This window comes from Elephas maximus, chromosome 4 (genome assembly GCF_024166365.1).
Source record: "Elephas maximus indicus isolate mEleMax1 chromosome 4, mEleMax1 primary haplotype, whole genome shotgun sequence".
NCBI classification, from domain to species: Eukaryota; Metazoa; Chordata; class Mammalia; order Proboscidea; family Elephantidae; genus Elephas; species Elephas maximus.
Genome location: NC_064822.1, coordinates 66,383,153 through 66,407,610, shown reverse-complemented (window position 1 = coordinate 66,407,610; position 24,458 = coordinate 66,383,153). Strand labels below are relative to the sequence as shown.

The 24,458-nt window shown below is 38.8% G+C and overlaps 1 protein-coding gene across 1 annotated transcript in view; it reads left to right on the top strand.

Annotated features, from left to right (window-relative positions):
- Positions 1-24,458, top strand: part of LOC126075148 (pregnancy zone protein-like) — a 76,449-nt gene that overhangs the window by 31,434 nt on the left and 20,557 nt on the right. The window contains exons 14-16 of the mRNA XM_049882400.1: positions 17,863-18,005; positions 21,021-21,170; positions 24,011-24,175. Of these exons, the coding sequence (XP_049738357.1) occupies positions 17,863-18,005; positions 21,021-21,170; positions 24,011-24,175 (458 nt within the window). The remainder of the gene's footprint in view (positions 1-17,862; positions 18,006-21,020; positions 21,171-24,010; positions 24,176-24,458) is intronic.

The following is a 24,458-nucleotide window of genomic DNA, read 5'->3' as shown; positions in this document are numbered from 1 at the left end:
CCTATCAAGAGAAATAAACTATGAGCAATCGGAGTACCAGAGCAGGGAGGGGTAACAGAAAACACTGAGAGAATTGGTGAAGATTTGTTGGCACAAAACTTCCCTGATATCATGAAAGATAAGAAGATATCTATCTAAGATGCTCGTTGAGCTCCACATAAGGTAGATTTTGAAACAAAGTCACCAAGACATATTATGATCAAACTTGCCAAAACCAAAGATAAAGAGAGAATTTTAAGAGCAGCTAGGGATAAACAAAAAGTCACCTACAAAGGAGAGTCAATACGAATAAGCTCAGACTACTTGGTAGAAACAATGCAGGCAAGAAGCCAATGGGATGACTTATATAAAACCCAAAAGCCCACTGCCACGGAGTTGATTCTGACTCACAGTGACCCTATGGGACAGAGTAGAACTGCCCCATAGAGTTTCCAAGGAGCGCCTGGTGGATTCGAACTGCGTACCTTTTGGTTAGCAGCCGTAGCACTTAACCACTATGCCACCAGGGTTTCTGACTTATATAAAGCACTGAAGGAAAAAAATTGCCAGCCAAGAATCAGACATCCAACAAAACTGTCTCTCAAATATGAAGGTGAAATTGGGACATTTCCAGATAAACAGAAGTTTAGGGAATTTGTAAAAACCAAACCAAAACTACAACAAATACTAAAGGGAGTTCTTTGGTTAGAAAATCAATAATACCAGGTATCAACCCAAGACTAGAACACCGGAAAGAGCAATCAGATGTTAACCCAGACAGGAAAACCACAAAAATAATTCAAGATTAAAAAACACTCAAAACAGGGAAACAATGATGTCATTATGTAAAAGAAGACAACATTAAAACAATAAAGAGGAATTAAGAAATGTAGTCATAGATCTTTCATATGGAGAGGAAAACAAGGCGATATAAAGAAATAAAATTTAGGTTTAAACTTAGAAATATAGGGGTAAATATTAAAGCAACCACAAAGGAGACTAACCATCCTACTCATCAAAATAAAATACAAGAAAAAAATAGAGACTAAGAAACAAAATCAACAACAATGAATAAGAGGAAAAGACAATATAAGAAGATAAACTACTCAGCACAAAAAATTAAGTGGGAAAAAGAAGCTGTCAACAAGACACAAAAAAAAGACATTGAAATGACAACACTAAACTCATAAAAAAAAAAAAAACTCATACCTATCCATAATTACACTGAATGTAAATGGACTAAATGCACCGATAAAGAGACAGAGAGTGGCTAAATGGATTTTAAAAAACACAATCCGTCTATATGCTGTCCACAAGAGACACATCTTAGACTTAGAGACACAAACAAACTAAAACTCAAAGGATGGAAAAAAATATATCAAGCAAACAACAATCAAAAAAGAGCAGGAGTGGCAATATTAATTTCTGATAAAATAGGCTTTAAAGTTAAACCCACCACAAACGATAAGAAAGGACACTATCCAATGATTAAAGGGAAAATATACCAGGTGGATATAACCATAGTAATATTTATGCACCCAATGGCAGGGCTGCAAGATACATAAAACAAACTCTAACAGCATTGAAAAGTGAGATAGACAGCTCCACAATTACAGTAGGAGGCTTTAACACACCACTTTTGGTGAAGGACAGGGCATCCAGAAAGAAGCTCAAAAAAGACATGGAAGATCTAAATGCCACAATCAACCAACTTGACCTTATACCCAAAAACCCACTGCCGTCGAGTCAATTCCGACTCATAGCGACCCTATATAGACGTATACAAAACACACCACCGAACAGAAGTCAAGTATATTTTCCTTTCTAGTGCACATGGAACATTCTCTAGAATAGACCACATATTAGGTCATAAAGCAAGCCTTAGCAGAATCCAAAACATTGAAATATTACAAAGCATGTTCTCTGAACATAAGGACAAAAAAGTAGAAATCAATAATAGAAAAAGCAGGGAAAAGAAATCAAATACTTGGAAACTGAACAATACTCTGCTCAAAAAAAAAAAAAAAAGACCGGGTTATAGAAAACATTAAGGATGGAATAAAGAAATTCATAGAATACAATGAGAATGAAAACAATTCCTATCATAACCTTTGGGACACAGTGAAAGCAGTGCTCAGAGGTCAATTTATACCAATAAATGCACATATACAAAAACAAAAAAGGGCCAAAATCCAAGAATTATCTCTGCAACTTGAACAAATAGAGAGAGAGCAACAAAAGAAACCCTGAGGCACCAGAAGAAAGGAAATAATAAAAATTAGAACAGAACTAAAAGAAATGGAAAACAGAAAAACAATTGAAAGAATTAACGGCACCAAAAGCTGGTTCTTTGAAAAAATTAATGAAATTGATAAACCATTGGCCAAATTCACAAAAGAAAAGCAGGAGAGGAAGCAAATAACCTGAATAAGAAATGAGATGGGTGATATTACAATAGGCCCAACTGAAATTAAAAGAATCATATCAGATTACTGTGAAAAATTGTACTCTAACAAAATTGAAAACCTAAAAGAAATGGATGAATTCCTAGAAACACACTACCTTCCTAAACTAACACAAACAGAGGTAGAACAACTAAATAGACCCATAACAAAAGAAGATATTGAAAAAGGTAAACAAAAACCTCCCAACAACAACAACAAAAAAATCCCTGGCCTGGATCGCTTCACTGCAGAGTTCTACCAAACTTTCAGAGAAGAGTTAACACCACTACTACTAAAGGTATTTCAGAGCATAGAAAAGGAAGGAATACTACCAAACTCATTCTATGAAGCTGAAATATCCCTGATACCAAAAGCAGATAAAGACATCACAAAAAAAAAAAAAAAGAGGAAAATTACAGACCTATATCATTCATGAACTTAGATGGAAAAAATCCTCAACAAAATTCTAGCCAATAGAATTCAACAACATATCAAAAAAATAATTCAACATGACCAAGTGGGATTCATACCTGATATGCAGGGATAGTTCAACATTAGAAAAACAATGTAATCCATCATATAAATAAAACAAAGACAAGAAACACATGATTTTATCAATTGATGCAGAAAAGGTATTTGACAAAGTTCAACACCTCTTCATGAAAAAAACTCTCAGCAAAATAGAAGGAAAATCCCTCAACATAATAAAGGGCATTTATACAAAGCCAACAGCCAACATCATCCTAGGTGGAGAGAGTCCGAAAGCATTCCCCCTGAGACTGGGAACCAGACAAGGATGCCCTTTATCACCACTCTTATTCAACATTGTGCTGGAGGTCCTAGCCAGAGCAACTAGGCTAGATAAAGAAATAAAGGACATTCAGAGTGGTAAGGAAGAAGTAAAAGTATCTCTATTTGCAGAAGACATGATCTTATACACAGAAAAACCTAAGGAATCCTCAACAAAACTGCTGAAACTAATAGAAGAGTTCAGCAGAGTATCAGGAAACAAGATAAACATACAAAAATCCGTTGGATTCCTCTACACCCACAAAAAAAACATCATGGAGGAAATCACCAAATCAATACCCTTTACAGCAGTGCCCAAGAAGATAAAATACTTAGGAATAAATCTTACCAGAGATGTAAAAGACCTATACCTAGAAAACTACAAGACACTACTGCAAGAAACCAAAAGAGACCTACATAAGTGAAAAATCATACATTGCTCAGGGATAGGAAGACTTAACATTGTAAAAATGTCTATTCTACTAAAAGCCATCTACAGATACTATGCAATTCTGATCCAAATTCCACTGACATTTTTTAATGAGATGGAGAAACAAACCACCAACTTCATATGGAAGGGAAAGAGGCCCCAGAAAAGTAAAGCATTACTGAAAAAGAAGAACAAAGTGGGAGGCCTTACTCTACTTGATTTTACAAACTATTATACTACAACAGTTTTTTTTTTTTCAATACCACAACAGTAGTTAAAACAGCCTGGTATTGGTACAACAACAGATACATAGACCAATGGAACAGAATTGAGAATCCAGACATAAATTCATCCACATATGTTGTCGTTAGGTCCCGTCGAGTTGGTTCCAACTCATAGCGACCCTATGCACAACAGAACGATACAGTGCGTGGCCCTGCCCCATCCTTAAAATCCTTGTTATGCTTCACCTCATTGTTGCAGCCACTGTGTCAATCCACCTCATTGAGGGTCTTCCTCTTTTCCGCTGACCCTGTACTCTGCCAAGCATGATGTCCTTCTCCACGGATTGATCCGTTCTCACAACATGTCCAAAGTATGTAAGACCCAGTCTCGCCATCCTTGCCTCTAATGAGCATTCTGGCCGCACTTCTTCCAAGACAGATTTGTTTGTTTTTTTGGCAGTCCATGGTATATTCAATACTCTTCCCCAACACCACAATTCAAAGACGTCAACTCTTTTCAGTTTTCCTTATTCATTGTCCAGCTTTCATATGCATATGATGCAATTGAAAATACCATGGCTTGGGTCAGGTGCACCTTAGTCTTCAGGGTGACATCTTTGCTCTTCAACACTCTAAAGAGATTCTTTGCAGCACATTTACCCAATGCAATGCCTTTTGATTTCTTGACTCCTGCTTCCATGGGTGTTGATTGTGGATCCAAGTAAAATGAAATCCTTGACAACGTCAATCTTTTCTCCATTTATCATGATGCTGCTCTTTGGTCCAGTTGTGAGGATTTTTGTTTTCTTTATGTTGAGGTGTAGTCCATACTGAAGGCTGTGGTCCTTGATCTTCATTAGTAAGTGCTTCAAGTCCTCTTCACTTTCAGCAAGCAAGGTTATAACATCTGCATAACGCAGGTTGTTAATGAGTCTTCCTCCAATCCTGATGCCCCATTCTTCTTCATATAGTCCAGCTTCTCGGATTATTTGTTCAGCATACAGATTAAATAGGTATGGTGAAAGAATACAACCCTGATGCACATCTTTCCTGACTTTAAACCGCACAGTATCCCCTTGTTCTGTTCAAACGACTGCCTCTTGATCTATGTACAGGTTCCTCATGAGCACAATTAAGTGTTCTGGAATTCCCATTCTTTGCAATGTTATCCATAGTTTGTTATCCACACAGTCGAATGCCTTTGCATAGTCAATAAAACACAGGGAAGCATCCTTCCGGTATTCTCTGCTTTCAGCCAGGATCCATCTGACATCAGCAATGATATCCCTGGTTCCACATCCTCTTCTGAAACCAGTTTGAGTTTCTAGCAGTTCCCTGTCAATATACTGCTGCAGCCATTTTTGAATGATCTTTAGCAGAATTTTGCTTGCGTGTGATATTAATGATATTGTTCTATAATTTCCACATTCGGTTGGATCACCTTTCATGGGAATAGGCATAAATATGGATCTCTTCCGGTCAGTTGGCCAGGAAGCTGTCTTCCATATTTCTTGGCATAAACGAGTGAGCACCTCCAGTGCTGCATCCATTTGTTGGAACATCTCAATTGATATTCCGTCAATTCCTGAAGCCTTGTTTTTCGCCAATGCCTTCAGAGCAGCTTGGACTTCTCCCTTCAGTACCATCGGTTCCTGATCATATGCCACCTCTTGAAATGGTTGAACATCAACTAATTCTTTTTGGTATAATGACTCTGTGTATTCCTTCCATCTTCTTTTGACGCTTCCTGCGTCATTTAAGATTTTCCCCGTAGAATCCTTCAGTATTGCAACTCGAGGCTTGAATTTTTTCTTCAGTTCTTTCAGCTTCAGAAACCTGAGTGTGTTCTTCCCTTTTGGTTTTCCATCTCCAGCTCTTTGCACACGTCATTATAATACTTTACTTTGTCTTCTCGAGAGGCCCTTTGAAATCTTCTGTTCAGTTCTTTTACTTCATCAATTCTTCCTTTTGCTTTAGCTGCTCGACACTCAAGAGCAAGTTTCAGAGTCTCCTCTGACATCCATCTTGGTCTTTTCTTTCTTTCCTGTCTTTTCAGTGACCTCTTGCTTTCTTCATGGATGATGTCCTTGATGTCATTCCACAACTTGTCTGGTCTTCAGTCACTAGTGTTCAATGTGTCAAATCTATTCTTGAGATGGTCTCTAAATTCAGGTGGGATGTACTCAAGGTCATATTTTAGCTCTCGTGGACTTGCTCTGATTTTCTTCAGTTTCAGCTTGAACTTGCATATGAGCAATTGATGATCTGTTCCACAGTCATCCCCTGGCCTTGTTCTGACTGATGATATTGAGTTTTTCCATCATCTCTTTCCACAGATGTAGTCAATTTGATTTCTGTGTGTTCCATCTGGCGAGATCCATGTGTATAGTCACCATTTATGTTGATGAAAGAAGGTATTGGCAGTGAAGAAGTCGCTGGTCTTGGAAAATCCTATCATTCGATTTCCAGCATTGTTTCTATCACCAAGGCCATATTTTCCAACTACCGATCCTTCTTCTTTGTTTCCAACTTTTGCATTCCAATCGCCAGTAATTATCAATGCACCTTGATTGTATGTTCGATCAATTTCAGACTGCAGCAGCTGATAAAAATCTTCTATTTCTTCATCTTTGGCCCTAGTGTTTGGAGTGTAAATTTGAATAATAGTCATATTAACTGGTCTTCCTTGTAGGCATATGGATGTTATCCTATCACTGACAGCGTTGTACTTCAGGATAGATCTTAAAATGTTCTTTTTGACAATGAATGCAACACCATTCCTCTTCGAGTCGTCATTCCTAGCGTAGTAGACTATATGATTGTCTGATTCACAATGGCCAATACCAGTCCATTTCAGCTCACTAATGCCTAGGATATCAATGTTTATGTGTTCCATTTCATTTTTTATGATTTCCAATGTTCCTAGATTCATATTTTGTACATTCCAGGTTCTGATTATTAAAGGATGTTTGTAGCCGTTGCTTCTCATTTTGAGTTGTGCCACATCAGCAAATGAAGGTCCCAAAAGCTTTACTGAAGCCACATCATTAAGGTCGGCTCTACTTTGAGGAGTCAGCTCTTCCCCAGTCATCTTTTGGGTTTCTTCCAACCTGGGGGGCTCATCTTCCAGCACTATATCAGACAATGTTCTGCTGCTATTCATAAGGTTTTCACTGGCTAATGATTTTCATAATTAGACTGTTGGGTCCTTCTTCCTAGGAGAGCAGTTGATATTTGACAAAGGGCCAAAGTCATTTAAATGGGGAAAAGACAGTCTTTTGAACAAATGGTGCTGGCATAACTGGATATCCATCTGCAAAAAAATGAAACAAGACCCATACCTCACAGCATGCACAAAAACTAACTCAAAATGGATCAAAGGCTTAAATATAAAACTCAAAATGATAAAGATCATGGAAGAAAAAATAGGGACAATGCTAGGAACCCTAATACACTGCATAAACAGTACATAAAACATTACTAACAGTGTAGAAAAGAAATTAGATAACTGGGAGCTCCTAAAAATCAAACACCTATGCTTATCCAAAGACTTCACCAAAAGAGTAAAAAGATTACCTACAGACTGGCAAAAAAGTTTTTAGCTATGACATTTCCGATCAGCATCTGATCTCTAAAATCTACATGATACTGTAAAAACTCAACTACAAAAAGACAAATAACCCAATTAAAAATGGGTAAAGAATATGAACAGACCACTAAAGAAGACATTGAGGTAGCTAACGGATACTTGAGAAAATGCGCACAATCATTAGCCATTAGAGAAATGCAAATCGAAACTACAATGAGATTCCATCTCACTCCAATAAGGCTGGCATTTAATCCAAAAAACACAAAATAATAAATGTTAGAGACCTTGTGGAGAGACTGGAACACTTATACACTGCTGGTGGGAATGTAAAATGGTACAACCACTTTGGAAATCGATATGGCGCTTCTTTAAAAAGCTAGAAATAAAACTACCATACAATCCAGCAATCTCATTCCTGGGAATATATCCTAGAGAAATAAGAGACTTTACAAGAACTGATAAATGCACACCCATGTTTGCTGCAGCACTGTCTAAAATAGCAAAAAGACAGAAGCAACCAAGTTGCCCATCAGTGCATGAATGGATAAATAAATTATGGTATCTTCACACAATGGAATGCTACACATCGATAAAGAACAATGATGAATCCGTGAAACATTTCATAACGTGGAGAAATCTGGAAGGCATTGTGCTGAGTGAAATTAGTCAGATGCAAAAAGACAAATATTGTATAAGACCACTATTATAAGAACGCAAGAAATAGTTTAAACAGAGAAGAGATATTCTTTTATAGTTATGAAAGGAAGGAGGAAGGGAAGGATGGAGGGAGAGGGTTTTCACTAATTAGAGAGTAGACAAGAACTATTTTAGGTGAAGGGAAAACAACAGACAATACAGGAGAGGCCAGCACAACTAGACTAAACCAAAAACAAAGAAGTTTCTGGAATAAACTGAACACTTCGAAGGCCAGCATAGCAGGGACATCCCACTTTGGAGAGTGGTGTTGGGGTCTTAACCACTAGCAAGTGGCCATCTAAAATGCATCAATTGGTCTCAACTGACCTGGAGCAAAGGAGAATGAAGAACACCAAAGGCACAAGGTAATTATGAGCCCAAGAGGCAGAAAGGGCCACATAAAACAGAGTCTACATTAGTCTGAGACTAGAAGAACTAGATGGTGCCTGGCCGCAACCGATGACTGCCCCGACAGGGAACACAACAGAGAAACCCTGAGGCAGGCGGAGAGCAGTGGGATGCAGACCCCAAATTCTAATATGAAGACCAGACTTAATGGTCTGACTGAGACTAGGAGGACCCCGAAGGTCATGGTCCCCAGACCTTCTGTTAGCCCAAGATAAGAACCATTCCCAAAGCAAACTCTTCAGGCAGGGATTGGACTGGACTATGGGATAGAAAATGATACTGGGGAAATTTGAGCTTCTTGGATCATGTAGACACATGAGACCATGTTGGCATCTCCTGTCTGAAGGAGAGATGAGAGGGGAGAGGGGGTCAGAAGCTGGCTGAATGGACACGAAAAGAGATAGTGGAGAGAAGGAGTGTGCTGTCTCATTAGGGGGAGAGCAATTAGGAGTATATAGTAAGGTGTTTATAAATTTTTGTATGCTAGTCCAACTTGATTTGTAAACTTTCACTTAAAGCACAATAAAAATTAAAAAAAGAAAGGAAATGGAACACTTAAAATCAATATGCTAAGCATTAATAAGCTGAGAGGGGCTGGTATTGGCCATTTTGAATCAATCATATTGTCTACACTGCTAGGAATAACAAATTGAAGAGGAACAATATGACATTCATTTTCAAAAAAAACATTTCAAGATCTATCCTCTCATACAGCCCTCTCAGTGATAGGAAATATGCATACAATCCAAATATTATTAAAATTTATCCACTATCCTCTAATGCCAAAGATGAAGAAATTGAAGAATTTTACCAACTTCTGTAGTCTGAAATTGATCAAATATGCAATCTAGATGCATTGAGAATTACTGCTGATTGGAGGTGAAAGTTGGAAACACAGAAGAAGGATCAGTACTTAGAGAACACAGCCTTGGTGAAAGAAATGACACTGGACATCAAATCATAGAATTTTACAAGATCAACAACTTATTAATTGATTAAGGGGGTCTGATGGCCCAATAGTTAAATGCTCATCTGCTAGCTGTAAGGTTGGAGATTCAAACCCACCAGCAGTTCCACAGAATAAAATACCTGGCAATGTACTCCATAAAGACAGCAGCCTAGCAAACCCTATGGTGCATGTCGGTTGTTGTTATTAGGTGTCACTGAGTTGTTTCCAACTACTAGTGACCTTATGTCCAACAGAACAAAACACTACCCAGTTCTGTGTCATCCTCACAATTGTTGCTATGTTTAAGCCCATTGTTGCAGCCACTGTGTCAATACATGGCATTGAAGGTCTTCCTCTTTTTCAGTGACTCTCTACGTTACCAAGTATGATGTCTGTCTTAGTTACCTAGTGCTGCCATAACAGAAATACCACAAACGGATAGCTTTAACAAAGAGAAATTTATTCTCTCACAGGCTAGTAGGCTAGAAATCCAAATTCAGGGCATCAGCTCCAGGGGAAGATTTTCTCTCTGTGTCGGCTCTAGAGGAAGGTCCTTGACCTCAAGCTTCCCCGGTTGAGGAGATTCTCAGTGCAGGGGCCCTGAATTCAAAGGACCCGATATTCTTCTGGCTCTTGTTTCTTGGTGGTATGAGGCCCCCCTGTCTCTCCGCTTGCTTCTCTCTTTTAGGTCTCAGAAGGGATTGGCTTAAGACACAACCTAATCTTGTAGATTGAATCTTGGCTTGTTAACATTACTGCCTCTAATCCTGCCTCATTAGCATCATAGAGGTAGGATTTACAACACATAGGAAAATCACATCAGATGAACAATGGTGGACAATCAAACAATACTGGAAATCATAGCCTAGCCAAATTGACACATATTTTTAGGGGACACAATTCAATCCATGCATTGTGCTTACCCAGGGACTGGTCCCTCCTGATAGCATGTGCAAAGTATGTGAAACAAAGTCTTGCCATCCTTGCCTCCAAGGGGCATTCTGGCTGTACTTCTTCCAAGACCAATTCGTTCGTCCTTTTGGCAGTCTTTGGTATATTCAATATTCTTCCTTATTCATTGCCCAGGTTTCACATGCATATGAGGCAATTGAAAACGCCATGGCTTGGGTCAGGTGCACCTTAGTCCTCAAGGTGGGATCTTTGCTTTTTAATACTTTAAAGAGGTCTTTTGCAGCAGGTTTGCCCAATGAACTACGTCATTTGATTTCTTGACTGCTGCTTCCATAGCTATTGATTGTGTATCCAGGTAAAATGAAATCCTTGACAACTTCAATCTTTTCTCTGTTTATCATGATGTTGCTTGTTGGTCCAGTTGTGAGGATTTTTGTTTACTTTATATTGAGGTGTAATTCATACTGAGGGATATAGTCTTTGATCTTCCTCAGTACATGCATCAGGTCCTCTTCACTTTCAGCAAGGAACGTTTTGTTATCTGCATATTGCAGGTCTGTTAATGAATCTTCCTCCAATTCTGATGCTACGTATAGTCCAGCTTCTTGGATTATTTGCTCAGCATACAGATTGAATAAGTATGGTGAGAGAATACAACCATGACAAACACCTTTCCTGATTTTAAAACACACAACACCCTTGTTCTGTTTGAATGACTGCCTCTTGGCCTACGTACAGGTTCTTTATGAGCACAATTAAGTGCTCCAGAATTCCCACTCTTTGAAATATTATCCTTAATTTGTTGTGATCCACACAGTTGAATGCCTTTGCATAGTCAATAAAACACAGGTAAACATCTTTCTGGTATTCTCTGCTTTCAGCCAAGATTCATCTGACATCAGTAATGATATCCCTCGTTGCACGTTCTCTTCTGAATTTGGCTTGAATTTTTGGCAGTTCCCTGTTGGTGTATTGCAGCAACCATTTTTTAATTATCTTCAGTAAAATTTTACTTGTGTGTGATAGTAATGATGTTGTTTGATAACTTCCACATTCTGTTGGATCACCTTTCTTTGGAATGGGCACAAATATGGATCTCTTCCAGTCGGTTGGACAGGTTGCTGCCTTCCAAATTTCTTGACATCAATGAGTAAGTGCTTCCAGCATTGCATCCATTTGTTAAAACATCTCAGTTGGTATTTTGTCAATTCCTGGAGCTTTGTTTTCACCAGTGCCTTCAGTGCTCTTCAGTTCTTTCAGCTTGAGAAATACTGAGTATGTTCTTCCCTTTTGGTTTTCTAACTCCAGGTCTCTGCACATTTCATTATAATACTTTACTTTGTCTCCTTGAGCCACCCTTTGAAATCTGTTTGGCTCTTTTGCTTCATCATTTCTTCCATTTGCTTTAGCTATTCTATATTCAACAGCAAGTTTCAAAATCTCCTCTGACATCCACTTTGGTCTTAACTTTCTTTCCTGTCTTTTTCATGACTGTTTGCTTTCTTTATGTATGATGTCATCCCATAACTCATCTGGTCATCTCTCATTAGTGTTCAATGTGTCGTATTCTTCAGATGATCTCACAGTTCATCTGGGATATACTCAAGGTTGTACTTTGGCTCTCGTGAACTTGTTTTAATTTTCACCACCTTGAACTTCTCTGTGAGAAACTGATGGTCTCTTCACCAGCTGGCCCCTGGCTTTGTTCTGACTGATGATATTGAGTTTTTCCATTGTCTTTTTCCACAGATGTAGTCAATTTGATCCCTGTATATTCCATTCATCAAGGTCCATGTATGTAGTGCCCATATATGTTGCTGAAAAGAAGTATTTTCAATGAATAAATTGTTGGCCTTGCAAAATTCTATCATGCAATCTCCAGGGTCACTTCTATCACCAACGCCATATTTTCCAACTCCTGATCCTTCTTCTGTGTTTCCAACATTTGCATTCCAATCACTGGTGATTATCAATGCATCTTGATTGCATGTTTGACCAATTTCAGTCTTCAGAAATTGGTAAAAATCTTAACTTCTTCAACTTTGGCATTAGTGGTTGGTGTGTTAATTTGAATAATAGCATATTAACTGGTCTTCCTCGTAGGCATATGGATATTATCCTTTCATGGATAGTGTTGTACTTCAGGATAGATCCTGAAATGTTCTTTTTGATGAGGAATGTGACACTGTTCCTCTTCAATTTGTCATTCCCAGCATAGTAGACCATGATTGTGTGATTCAAAATGACTTATTCCAGTTCATTTTAGCTTCGTTATCTAGTGCTGCTATAACAGAAATACCACAAGTGGATGGCTTTAACAAAGAGAAGTTATTCTCTCACAGTCTAGTCAGAATTCAGGATGCCAACTCTAGGGGAAGCCTTTCTGTCTCTGTTGGCTCTGGGAGAAGGTCCTTGTCATAAATCTTCCCCTGCTCTAGGAGCTTCTCAGTGCAAGGACCCCAGATCCAAAGGAGGCATGCTCCTGGCTCTATTTTCTTGGTCATATGAAGTCCCCATGAGGCCATAGATGGACGGTAATGTCACAAAAGTGGACACTATGAGCATTTGGGCCACTTCCTCATGCAACTTGTGCCTTCAGGTCCTGCTCGGGCCCAATCTCATATATACCACTTCCATTTAATGATGCAGTGCTGCTGTGCACATCCAACTTTATGGCTCTGTGGGTCACACAACACCCAGTTCATGATGGACAGCTCCAACTGCATGGTGACTTGGTGTCCCATGGTTAAGCATTCAGTCTCTACTAAGGCTCAATAACAAGCCAAAAGCTATTTCTCTAAAGGAGAGTAGTTATCTGCAGAGGATGGCAGGGTATTGCTCCAATATTCTAAGGGTCTGTGCTGTGATTCACCAATAGGAGCCTGCCAAAGACTCCAAACAACATCTCTATCTGCCATGGACACTTCAAGCACTATTGGATCAGCCAGATCACATGGCCCAAATGGCAGAGAAGCTGCAAGACAGCCTGAACCTGCTGCAGAGTCTTCTCTTGTTCTAGGCCACATTCTAAACGAGCAGCTTTTCAAGTTGCTTGATAAATAGGCCAGAGTAGCACATCCAAACGAGGAAGATGCTGCCTCCAAAATCCAAAGAGGCCCATTAGGCATCGTGCCTCCTTTTCAATTGTGAGAGGGCCCAGATGCTATAACTTATTCCTCACTTTAGAAGGGATATCTCAAAACACCCCATACCACTGGACCTTTAAAAATGTCACTAAGTGGAAGGCACCTGAATTTTTGTGGAATTGATTTAACCCTGGCGGTGTAGTGGTTAAGTGCTACAGCTGCTAACCAAAAGGTTGGCAGTTTGAGTACACCAGGTGCTCCTTGGAAACTCTATGGAGAAGTTCTACTCTGTCCTATAGGGTCACTATGAGTTGGAATTGACTCGGCAGCAATTTTTTTTTTCAGCACACAAATGTTTTACCAATAAGTCCAGAATCATTGTCACCTCTTCCTTACTAGTCCACTCGGCATAATGGCATCAATATAATGGAACAGTGTGATACCTTGTTGAAGGGAAATGTGAGTAAGGTCCTTGTAGATTAAATTATGACATAGGGCTGCAAAGTCGATGTAGCTCTGAGGTAGGCAACTGAAGGTGTATTGCTGGCCTTGCCAGCTAAAGGCAAACTGCTTCTTGTGGTTCTTCACAACAGGTATGGAGAAAAAGTCATTAGCCAGATCAATAGCTGCATGCCAGGTGCCAGGAGATGTATTAATTTGCTCAAGCAATGAAACTACACCCGAAACAGCAGCAACAATTGGAATCACCACCTGGTTAAGTTTTTAGTAATCCACTGTCATTCTCCAAGATCAACGTTTTTGCACAGGTCAAATAGGTGAGTTGAATGGGGATATGATAGGAATCACCACTCCTTCACCCTTCAAGTCCTTAACGGTGGCAGTAATCTCCACAATTCTTCCAGGAATGCAGTATTACTTTTAGTTTACTATTTTCCTAGGTAGGGGCAGTTCTGGTGGCTTCCACTTGGCTTTTCCTACCATAGTAGCCCTTACTCCATTTGTCAAGGATCCAATGTATTGGTTCTGCCAGTTGCTAAGTATATCTATTCCAATTATACATCCTGGAATTGGGGAAATCACTACAGGATGGGTTAAGGGGTCCACTGGACCTATTGTGAGGTGGACATGAGCTAAGACTCCATTAATAACCTGACCTCTGTATGCCCCCACTCTGACTGGTGGGCCACAGTAACATTTTGGGTCTTCTGGAATTAGCATCAGTTCAGAGCCAGTATCCAGTAATCCCCAAAAAGTCTGATTATTTCCTTTTCCCCAATAAACAGTCAATCTCGTAAAATGCTATAGTTCCCTTTGGGGAAGACTAGCAGAAAAATTAATAGTATAAGTTTTGGGCAGTGTATTGGAGTCCTTCCTCAAGGGAACTCAGCCTCCTTTTCATTCAAGCGGGTGTGGGTCTTTAAACTCACTCAAGTCTGGGGATTGTTTGAAGGGCTGTGACTCTATTCTGGTAATTTGAGTTAGACTACTATTCACTTGCCCTAGAATTCTTCCACTCGTAGATTTCCTATCTATTTTACTTCTAGGGACACCATGACTAAGTAGCCAACACCGAAAAACTCATACAAGTCAAATTATTCTGATTACTGCTTTCGCTCTATTGTCCATTACAGTAACCACACCCACCTTGTCTTTGTCAATTGAGTGCCACCATTTTGCCCTTAATCGACTTGATGGCAGTGGGTTAGTGGGTATCATAGGGTCTGATCAGCTCCATTGTAGTTAGATGTCTTAATTCACTTAGTGCAGTTCCCACTGTCAAATCTGACTTACAGAGAAAAATATTGAAATTGTAAAGAATTTTGTTTTTCTTGGATCTACTATCAATGCCCATGGATGCAGTAGTCAAGAAATCAAATTACGTATTGCATTGGAAAATCTGGTGCAAAAGACCTCTTCAAACTGTTAAAAAGCAGAGATGTCACTTTAAGGACTACGGTGCACCTGACCCAAGTCATGGTGTTTTTAATCACCTCATGTGCACGCAAAAGCTTGACAATGAATAAGGAAGACTGAAGAAGAATTGACTCCTTTGAATTATGGCATTGGAAAAGAATACTGAATATACCATGGATGGCCAAAAGAACGAACAAACCTGTCTTGGAAGAAGTACAGCCAGAATGCTTCTCAGAGGCAAGGATGGCAAGACTTTGTCTCACATACTTTGGACATGTTATCAGGGGGGACCAGCCCCGGGGGAGAGATGTCATGCTTGGTAAAGTAGAGGGTCAGTGAAAGAGAGGAAGACTCTCAACAAGATGGCTTGATACAGTGGTTGCAACAATGGGCTCAAGCATAACAGCGATTGTGAGGATGGCGCAGAACTCCAGCAGTGTTTCATTCTGTTGTACATAGGGTCACTATAAGTCAGAACCAACTCAACAGCACCTAACAACAATGCCTAGGTTTTCAATCTTTATGCGTTCCATTTCATTTTTGATGACTTCCAATTTTCCTAGATTCATACATCGTATATTCCATGTTCCAGGTACTAACGGATATTTGCAGCTGTTTCTTCTCACTTTGAGTCATGCTACATCAGCAAAGGAAGGTCCTGAAAGCTTCATTCCATCCACTAAGTTTGACAGCTCTTCCCCAGTTGTATTTTGAGTGCCTTCCAACCTGAGGGGCTCATCTTCAGGCACTAAATTCCACTGCTATTCATAGGGTTTTCACTGGCCAATTTTTTCAAGGTAGTCCATCAGTTCTTTCTTCTTAGTCTTTTAGTCCAGAAGCTCCACTGAAACCTGTCCACCATAGGTGACCCTGCTGGTATTTGAAATACTGGCACCATAGCTTCCAGCATCACAGCAATGCACAAACCACCACAATAGGACAAAGTGATAGATAAGTGGTGAGGCAGCTCTACTGTGTCCTAGAGGGTTGCTATGAGTCAAAACCAGCTAGGTGGCACACAACAATAAGAACAGCATATGATTGAAGCTGAGTAGTTTTATCAGCTTGTTTCCTGACTGTAGAATTTCTTTCATTTTATACTCTCTTTGTTCCTTTTGGCCCAAGTCGACAGTGTTTCTGTTGGAATAAAATTCTCAAGAACCTTTTGGATCTCCTGTGTATCACAAGGATTCACTCCATTAAACAAGTAACTTCTCCATGGACCTTTCCTGAATAATCGTTTCCTTTTTTTTTTTTTTTAAGCATAGCTTAAGTGGCTGAGAGGATCTATCAGTCATACACTTCTGTCCTGAGCTCCCCAGGTTAGTGGAGCTGGCAAGTTATCTTTTCCCCCAATTGTGAATTTATTCCTTCTCTAAGGTGAGGAGAATGGCTCAGAGCGCTCTGCAGAACGTATCTCTGGCCCGAGGAAATAGACAGCCACTGAAGCTGGCTTAGGAGCGGGTAGGAGGGGCATGGTAAAATATATGCAAGTACTTAGCTTTTGGCAAGAATGCTGTTCTTCTCTGGTTCCAGAGGTGTGAGTAGGCTGTGCAGCTGGCTGTTTCTCCCTGAGGAAACTGCAGCCAAATGCTACTACCAGCCTGCCACAGCCACTCCAGGAATGGCGCCTGGGAGATCCTGGCAATTCAGGTCCGGCAACTCCTCTCTGCTTCTGAACCATCTCTCCCTCCCCCTGCTGCTCCGTCTGTTTTTTTGATGTTCAGGGCTCCTAGCTTGTCATAAACATAATTGTTTCACTTGTTCTGTTGGGTCTTTGTTGTAAGAGGGATCACCAGAAGCATCTGGCTACTTTGCCATCTTGGCCCCACTTCCAATGTTACAGAAAAGAAGAATTTTATACTACAAATATCAAGCCTAGAACATTTTAGAGAAAATTAAGCAGGTTACATTCTATAAAATTTATGTAATTCACACAGAAGGCAACCACTAAGGTAAATACATGAAATTCTTTTATAAAAATCACGGAAGCACAATGCTTTGTATGTGATTATTTTTACCTGTATCTCATCCTCTCTGCTGTATGGTAAACTTCCTGAAGATAGAAACTATCTTGCATTCTTTGTATTGCCCTCACATGCATGACAAGAATTGTGCTGATTCAAATCTTTGAGATAACTAAAAATGTCCAGAAATTTTCTCCTTGTTTCTCTCTCAACTCCTTTTCTAATTTTTTTTTTTTTTTAATTTACAGAGACATGCACTAAATGTTTGATTTTCTTTTCCCTACTTAGGCAGAGGAAATGAACAATGAAACCTATATCTTTAAGGGAAAATGCCGTTAGTTCAATCTATGCTTATTGAACACTGCTACATGCACAGTGATATGAATGCAAGTCTTTTCTTGTTTCCCTATGTACTAAATGTGAGAAGTTAAGAATCTGAGAATCTCTTTATAGGGTTGAGAGCCTTGTTCCTTATGTTCCTTACCTATTATCTTGCACTCTTTTTATTCTCCAGCAAAAGGGGTATTTTCCTTCTCCTTTCAAGTGGAATCAGACATTGCTCCCACTGCTCAGTTGCTCGTCTATATTATTTTACCCAATGGAGAAGTTGTTGCAGATGTGGAGAAACTTGAGATTGAAAATTGTTTTGCCAACAAGGTGGGTGTTTTGGTCCAGCCCAGTCCTTTCATTCTTGTCATCTTTGTTAAGTGTAGAAATAAGGAAATTGTGTACATTAAAAGATTGTCGTACAGTCTTCCTAAAACTTTTCTCCTAAGTCCCTCTAAAAACAAGGAGAAACATGCCATACCCCAAGGGGTCTAGCAGATAGTCCAAGGCAGGTGGTCATGAGCACAATTTTCTTAAAGCCTCTTGTTTTAGCTTAAGATTTGTGTGAATTCCAAAATCTATTCTATTATAAAACTTTAATTTTAATTAATAATTTTAATCTTAAAATGTTTTGTTTCTCAAATTTTCCATTGAAAATGATGCTTATACACATGTGTCAATTTTATCCCATCATGCCTCCTGACACACTTCCATGTACCACTGCAGAAACCAATATGTTATTATGAGATTAAATTCAGTTTGGTAATACAGATACTATAGAAGAGGAGTACGTCTGAACCCCATTTGAGATAACTCCAACAATCCAATAATGATTATAGCATAAAAATCCAGCATAGCTGAATGAAAATTAGATCTTTTTTATTCTCAAAGAATATATAGCTGCAATGTGAAGTCCAATGAGATAGAAATATGCTTTATCCCAACAGAATTTTTTCTACTTATCTGATTTTTTACTACTCTGGCAGCACGATCTTAACATTAGCAATCAGGTAGAAAAAGCCTAGTTCATATACCTTTTTTAACTAGCAGCGCTTTTTAACAGGAAATTTATGGAAATTTAAAAATACGTATGTTTATTATAGCAAGTGAAAATTTCTGTAATGAGAGCTATATTCAGATTATCTTTTATTTTTATATACAATGATCTAAGAAAAGCACACAGTGGACTTACATAAATTTTCAACTCCATTTTACTAAAGAACACTATTAAACCTGGACGAATGTAGCCAAGAGCATTGTTTCTAATCTCTTGGATCTTCTGTGTTTTACAACACCTGAGAAGAGATTTCTGCTTGGAATGGCCATATTATGCCATAGCTCCCTTTCTCTCTAACGTTACTCTTTCCAGCAATGATCTCTCTCTGGTGGGTCAGTTTTCTCTTCACACTGTAAAAATGAGAGAAGTATTTTAGAACATATTTGCTAGAATAGTATTTTCTTCTTGGAGCCCAATGTGAAAAATGCATCTGATTATAAAAACATATATTACAATACCTGTGTAACACCGTAAAACTTCCCCATACAATACCTGTGTAACATCACAAAACTTCCCCATAGAAGCAAAGGCCAAAGGACATCATATTCAATCACGTCACATCAAATACTTTTTAACTTATTTATTATAGATCACAGGTGGAGATAAGCTATGAAAAAAATAAGTAGTATGGAAGATAATTCATGCAGTACTTAGAAGAGAGCTGATTATTTTAGATTTACCACAAAAAGTTAGAAAGTCTATTAAAGTGAGAATTTAGGAACCATAGAAGTTAGACATCCTACAAGATGTTGAATAAACAAAGTAAAGTGTGGACTGAGAATGTGAGGAGACGCAGCTCAGATTCAGACATAGGTCCCTTCAAAATGATAAAACTTAAATAATTCAATCTTAATTTTGTTGGGACAGAGAAAAACTGTTTTGTATTCAAAATTTATGCACTTCTTTCTTAGTTTGAACATAACAGATTTAGTGTACACACTAAGCATTTTATATCATTAACACTTAATATTATGTGTTTGTCATTCTTAACTGGATGTAATTGGTCATTAAGGATAACATTGATCCAGATAGATTCAGACTCTTTAAAAATGTCTTAAAGGGGTTTTTGTTTTGTTTTGTTTTGTTTTTCATAGCAGTAGAATATTTTGCATTTTCTAACATGTCAATTTTTTTTTTAATTGTGCTTTAGGTGAAAGTTTACCACTTCGGTTAATTTCTCACACAAAAATTTATACACATATTGTTATGTGACATTAGCTGCGATCCCTTCAATGTAGCAGCACACTCTCCCTTTCCACCCCAGGTTTCTGGTGTCCATTTAGCCAGTTTCTGTCCCTTCCTGCCTTCTCATTCTGCCTCTGGACAGGAGTTGCCCATTTAGTCTCATGTATCTAATTGAACTAAGAAGCATACTCCTCATGAGATAAATAAATTGATTCATTTCTCATATATATCTTTAGATACATGATTCCAAACTGCTATATTGGTTAAGCAACACAAGTCAAATATTATTTAGCTGAACATACTGATTTTTTATTTCAATCCAATTCAGCTTCCAGTTCAAGAATCTAGAAACTTACCTGCTGTTATTACAGAAACTAAACTCTGTTTTATTTTGTTGCAAATCTTTAACATGCTTGAGAATTATCTACTCAAAAAATGTTTTCATAAATCTACTAAAAAAATGTTTTCATAAATCAATAGATTCACTAACCAATGAATTTCTACTGGCCAAAGCAGAATCAAATCTCTGAAAAGACTCTGCAAAAATGTTTTCCATTAATTTGTAGATCTTGTTCTTTATTCACAGCTCTTTGTCAATTTTTTGAACCAATCAACTCCTGGGATGCATATTAAAGAGCTTAATAAAAATGCAACGCAATAAATCTCTGATACTGATAAACACTGTTTTAGAATTTCAGGTGTTTAGAATTTCAAGACTTAAGGATAGAATGTGACTTTTTCATAGCATCATGCAGACCACACACTTTCATCACAACAACACCGCACGGAAATAGGTCAGCTATACCAAGTTCTGTGTTTTTGTTAGTATATGTGTTTTCATTTCCATTCAAGGATTTCCATCTATTTCAATGTGATAAAAAGCCAATCTATATTTTACTGCTTAGGTAAGGAGTTACATGTGGGAAACCTGAGTTAGCTGCAGCCACATTTCCGATTTATTCCAGAAATGCTTATTAAGCTTACTTTTAGATGGACGAATAGAAAGGAAGTGTAGAAAGGACTAGTGCTATCCTGGGGTAGAAGAGAGTTTTGAAATTGCAATAATTATAAAAGCTGCTGCTATAATCATTTTCTCTTTGCAGGTAGATTTGAGCTTCTCCTCGGCCCAGAGCTTGCCAGCTTCAGACACCCACCTGAAGATCACAGCCACACCCCTCTCCCTCTGTGCCCTCCGTGCCGTGGACCAGAGTGTGCTGCTAATGAAACCTGAAGCTGAGCTCTCACCTCAATCAGTGAGTCCCATTTCAGTCTTGGCTATCAGAAAATGCACACCTGATAAGACCATTTTTGGAAGTTGTAAATTGTGACTACAAAGGACAAGCTCTTCAAAATGTCAGGCATAATGTAGTAAGTTATTTACGAGTTGGAATTCAGTTCAGTTCGATCACAGCGATTGCACAAGCTTCTTTACACGTATTGTCTCATTTCATTATAATATATGCTCAGTGAGGGAGCAATCGTGCTCACCACTATGTTTCCCAGCCCTACCACAGTATCTTGTGTGTAACAGGTACTCATTACATTTTAGTGAATGAATAAATAGATAATAATTCTTCGAGGGGGCATTATTACCCTAATTTTATGAATGAAGAAAACACAGCTAGGCTAGATTGAATAAGTGTAGAAAGAGCACACCAAAAATATATTTTAGAGGTGGAATTTGAACTGAATTTCTTTCAGGACCACTTCTTAACTCACCACATTTCAAGGTATTATGTGAAATGCCAGATTTTTAGCTTTCACTGAAATCCAGGCACTTACTCGCTGGTTTTAACTATGAACAAAACAAAAGAGTTTCCATTCAAATTTCTGTTTTAAAGATGTCTCCTATAATGAAGCACTTTCAAAAAAGGCCTATAGATTATAGCCCTCATGGTTCATTTACTTGTTTAACAAGTATCCACTGCATCTTGACTACAGGATGGCTACTGTGCTGGGAACACAGGTTTTAATAGTAAGCCATCCAGATGTGGTCTCTGACTTTTTAGATATATGCTATTGTGAGGTATTAACACAAACAAGCAACAAAAACATATAAACATGCAATAATTCCTGATTTTGGTAAGTACCATGAAAGGAATATACAAGGTGGCGAAATAAAGAATACTAAAGCGAGTTTGAATCATTTTAATATAGTGATTATGGGAGTTTTATGATGGAGGGTACAGCTAGTGATGCCTAAAGCTGAGTAGAGGGGCAAGGGGTGGGCATTACAAAGAATGGAAGCTGCATACCCAAAGGTGTTGAGGTCAGGACAAGTTTGGAGCATTCTAGGAAGCAGAAGGGAATGACCTAATCCTTGGTGGTGAGAGGGAAGGGTTGTAAAGGCTGCAGGTGGAACAGTAAGCAAGGAGAATCATACACAGTCTTGTATGCCTAATGTGGAGTTTGGAGTTGACTGTAAATGCAATAGTAAATCACTCAACATTTTAAGAGAAAAAAAAAAATTTTCTTTTTTTTTTTTTTTAAGAGAGTACCATTTAAATTCCTCTATTAAGAAGGTCATGTTTGCTGATAAAAGTAGGGAGGCAAGAATGAAGTGAAAACATGGAACCAGTTAGGAGATTACTGTAGTAGTTCAGGTTACAGATGAAAGTGGCCAAAGTGGGAGGTCTGCATGGAGTCCAGTGAGTGTTTCAAGGCCTGAACGCTACGTAGCTGAGAAAATGCCCTTACGCTACTAGGCTCTGAGTAAAAAAATGAACTGGGATTGATTTACTTCTAGCTTATCCCTGCACCTAGTTTTCGCTCAAGCTAAACTTGATCCTAAAATGTTGCTGTGCTAAACCAAAAAAAAACCCAGTGCTGCAGAGTCGATTCCGACTCATAGCAACCCTATAGGACAGAGTAGAACCGCTCCATAGAGTTTCCGAGGAGCGCCTGGCAGATTTGAACTGCCGGCCCTTTGGTTAGCAGCCATAGCACTTAACCACTACGCAACCAGGGTTTCCGTTGTGGTGCTAGGTGCTATCAAATCAATTTCAACTCATAGCAGCCCCATGTAATGGAGTAGAACTGCCCCATAGGGTTTTCTTGGCTGTAGTCTGTACGGCAGCAGTTCACCAGGTCTTTCTCCCATGGAGCAGCTGGGTAAGTTCAAACTGCCATCTTTCCAATTAGCAGCCAAGTGCTTAACTATTGAGCCACCAGAGCTCCTTTGATCCTAAGAATAGCAAACTAAAAAGAAACTGGGTAAAAGTATAATCATATAAAAGGAGAAAAGGAAATGAATCAAGTGTTCACAGAGGCTATTTCTAGGTGATGGGGTTATGAGTGGGGTGGAATTATTTTATTCTCATTACACTTTTCTGCACTGTTTACATGCTGTGCTTCCTTTTAGCGATAACTATTTGGGCTGGGAGATGGGAGACTTGTGTTTTATTCTAGCCCTGATGGCACAGTGGTTAAGTGTTCAGCTGCTTACTGAAAGATCAGCAGTTAGAACTCACCAGCCACTTCGGGCAGAAAGATATGGCAGTCTGCTTCCTAAAGATTTACAGCCTTAGAAACCGTATGGGGCAGTTCTACTTTGTCCTAAAGGGTCCCTGTGAGTCAGAATGGACCCCACAGCAATGGGTTTGGTTCGGGTTTTTTGGCAGCCAGAAGAGACTCTGAGACTTTGATAGATTCATTCAATTTCTATGTATATTACTTCTTTTGTGCAAGAGGCTTAAGATCCACGACCTTTAATATCTCTCCATGAGTTTCAGTGTTGTTTTCCATAACGTAAGCTTGGGGATGTAAAATAAACATCTTGATCTCTTAAATTCTGTATTGAATATTATTCAATGTAAAATAAAATTTTTTAAAAAAGCACAAGAAGCAGTTTTTCCTTTGTTCTCTTGCTTTTGTTGATGTTAGGTGCCTCCAAGTTCATTCCAACTTATGGCTCCTCCATACGTTCAGGGTAAAACTGCTCCATAGGGTTTTCAAGGCTGTGACTTTTTGGAAGCAGGTCACTAAGCCTATCTTTCAAGGCCCCTCTGGGTGGGTTTGAACGGCCAACCTTTTGTTCACTAGTCCAGCGCTTAACTATTGCACCACTCAGGGATTCCTTCTCTCGATTTTGCAGGTCTATAATTTGCTACCAGTAAAGGAGGTCCCAAGTGTTATGCATGGAGGGGTTATGAATGAAGATGGTGAAAGCTGCACTAATGCAGAAGACATAACTATGGATGGAATCGTTTACACACCAAAGCTGGTCCTGGATGAAGATGATGTCTATAGTATCTTCAAGGTAGTTCTTTTTCCTAAAAACGTAACCAAAGTTCATTCCTCAGACCTTGTTAAGCTGGAGAAGAAATGGGCTCCTAAGATCTAGGATCTGCTCCCCTCCCCCAGTCAAGCGAGGATTAACAGAAAAATACTGGAACCTCAGAAGCATAGAGAATTTTGTATACATACAGATATTCAAACATAATAAATTTCTCTGATGCCTTAAATAGTAAATGTTTACTTTTAAGGTTCAAAACCTTAATCAAATTGACCCCAAAGCTAGTTACCTCTCTCATATCACACAT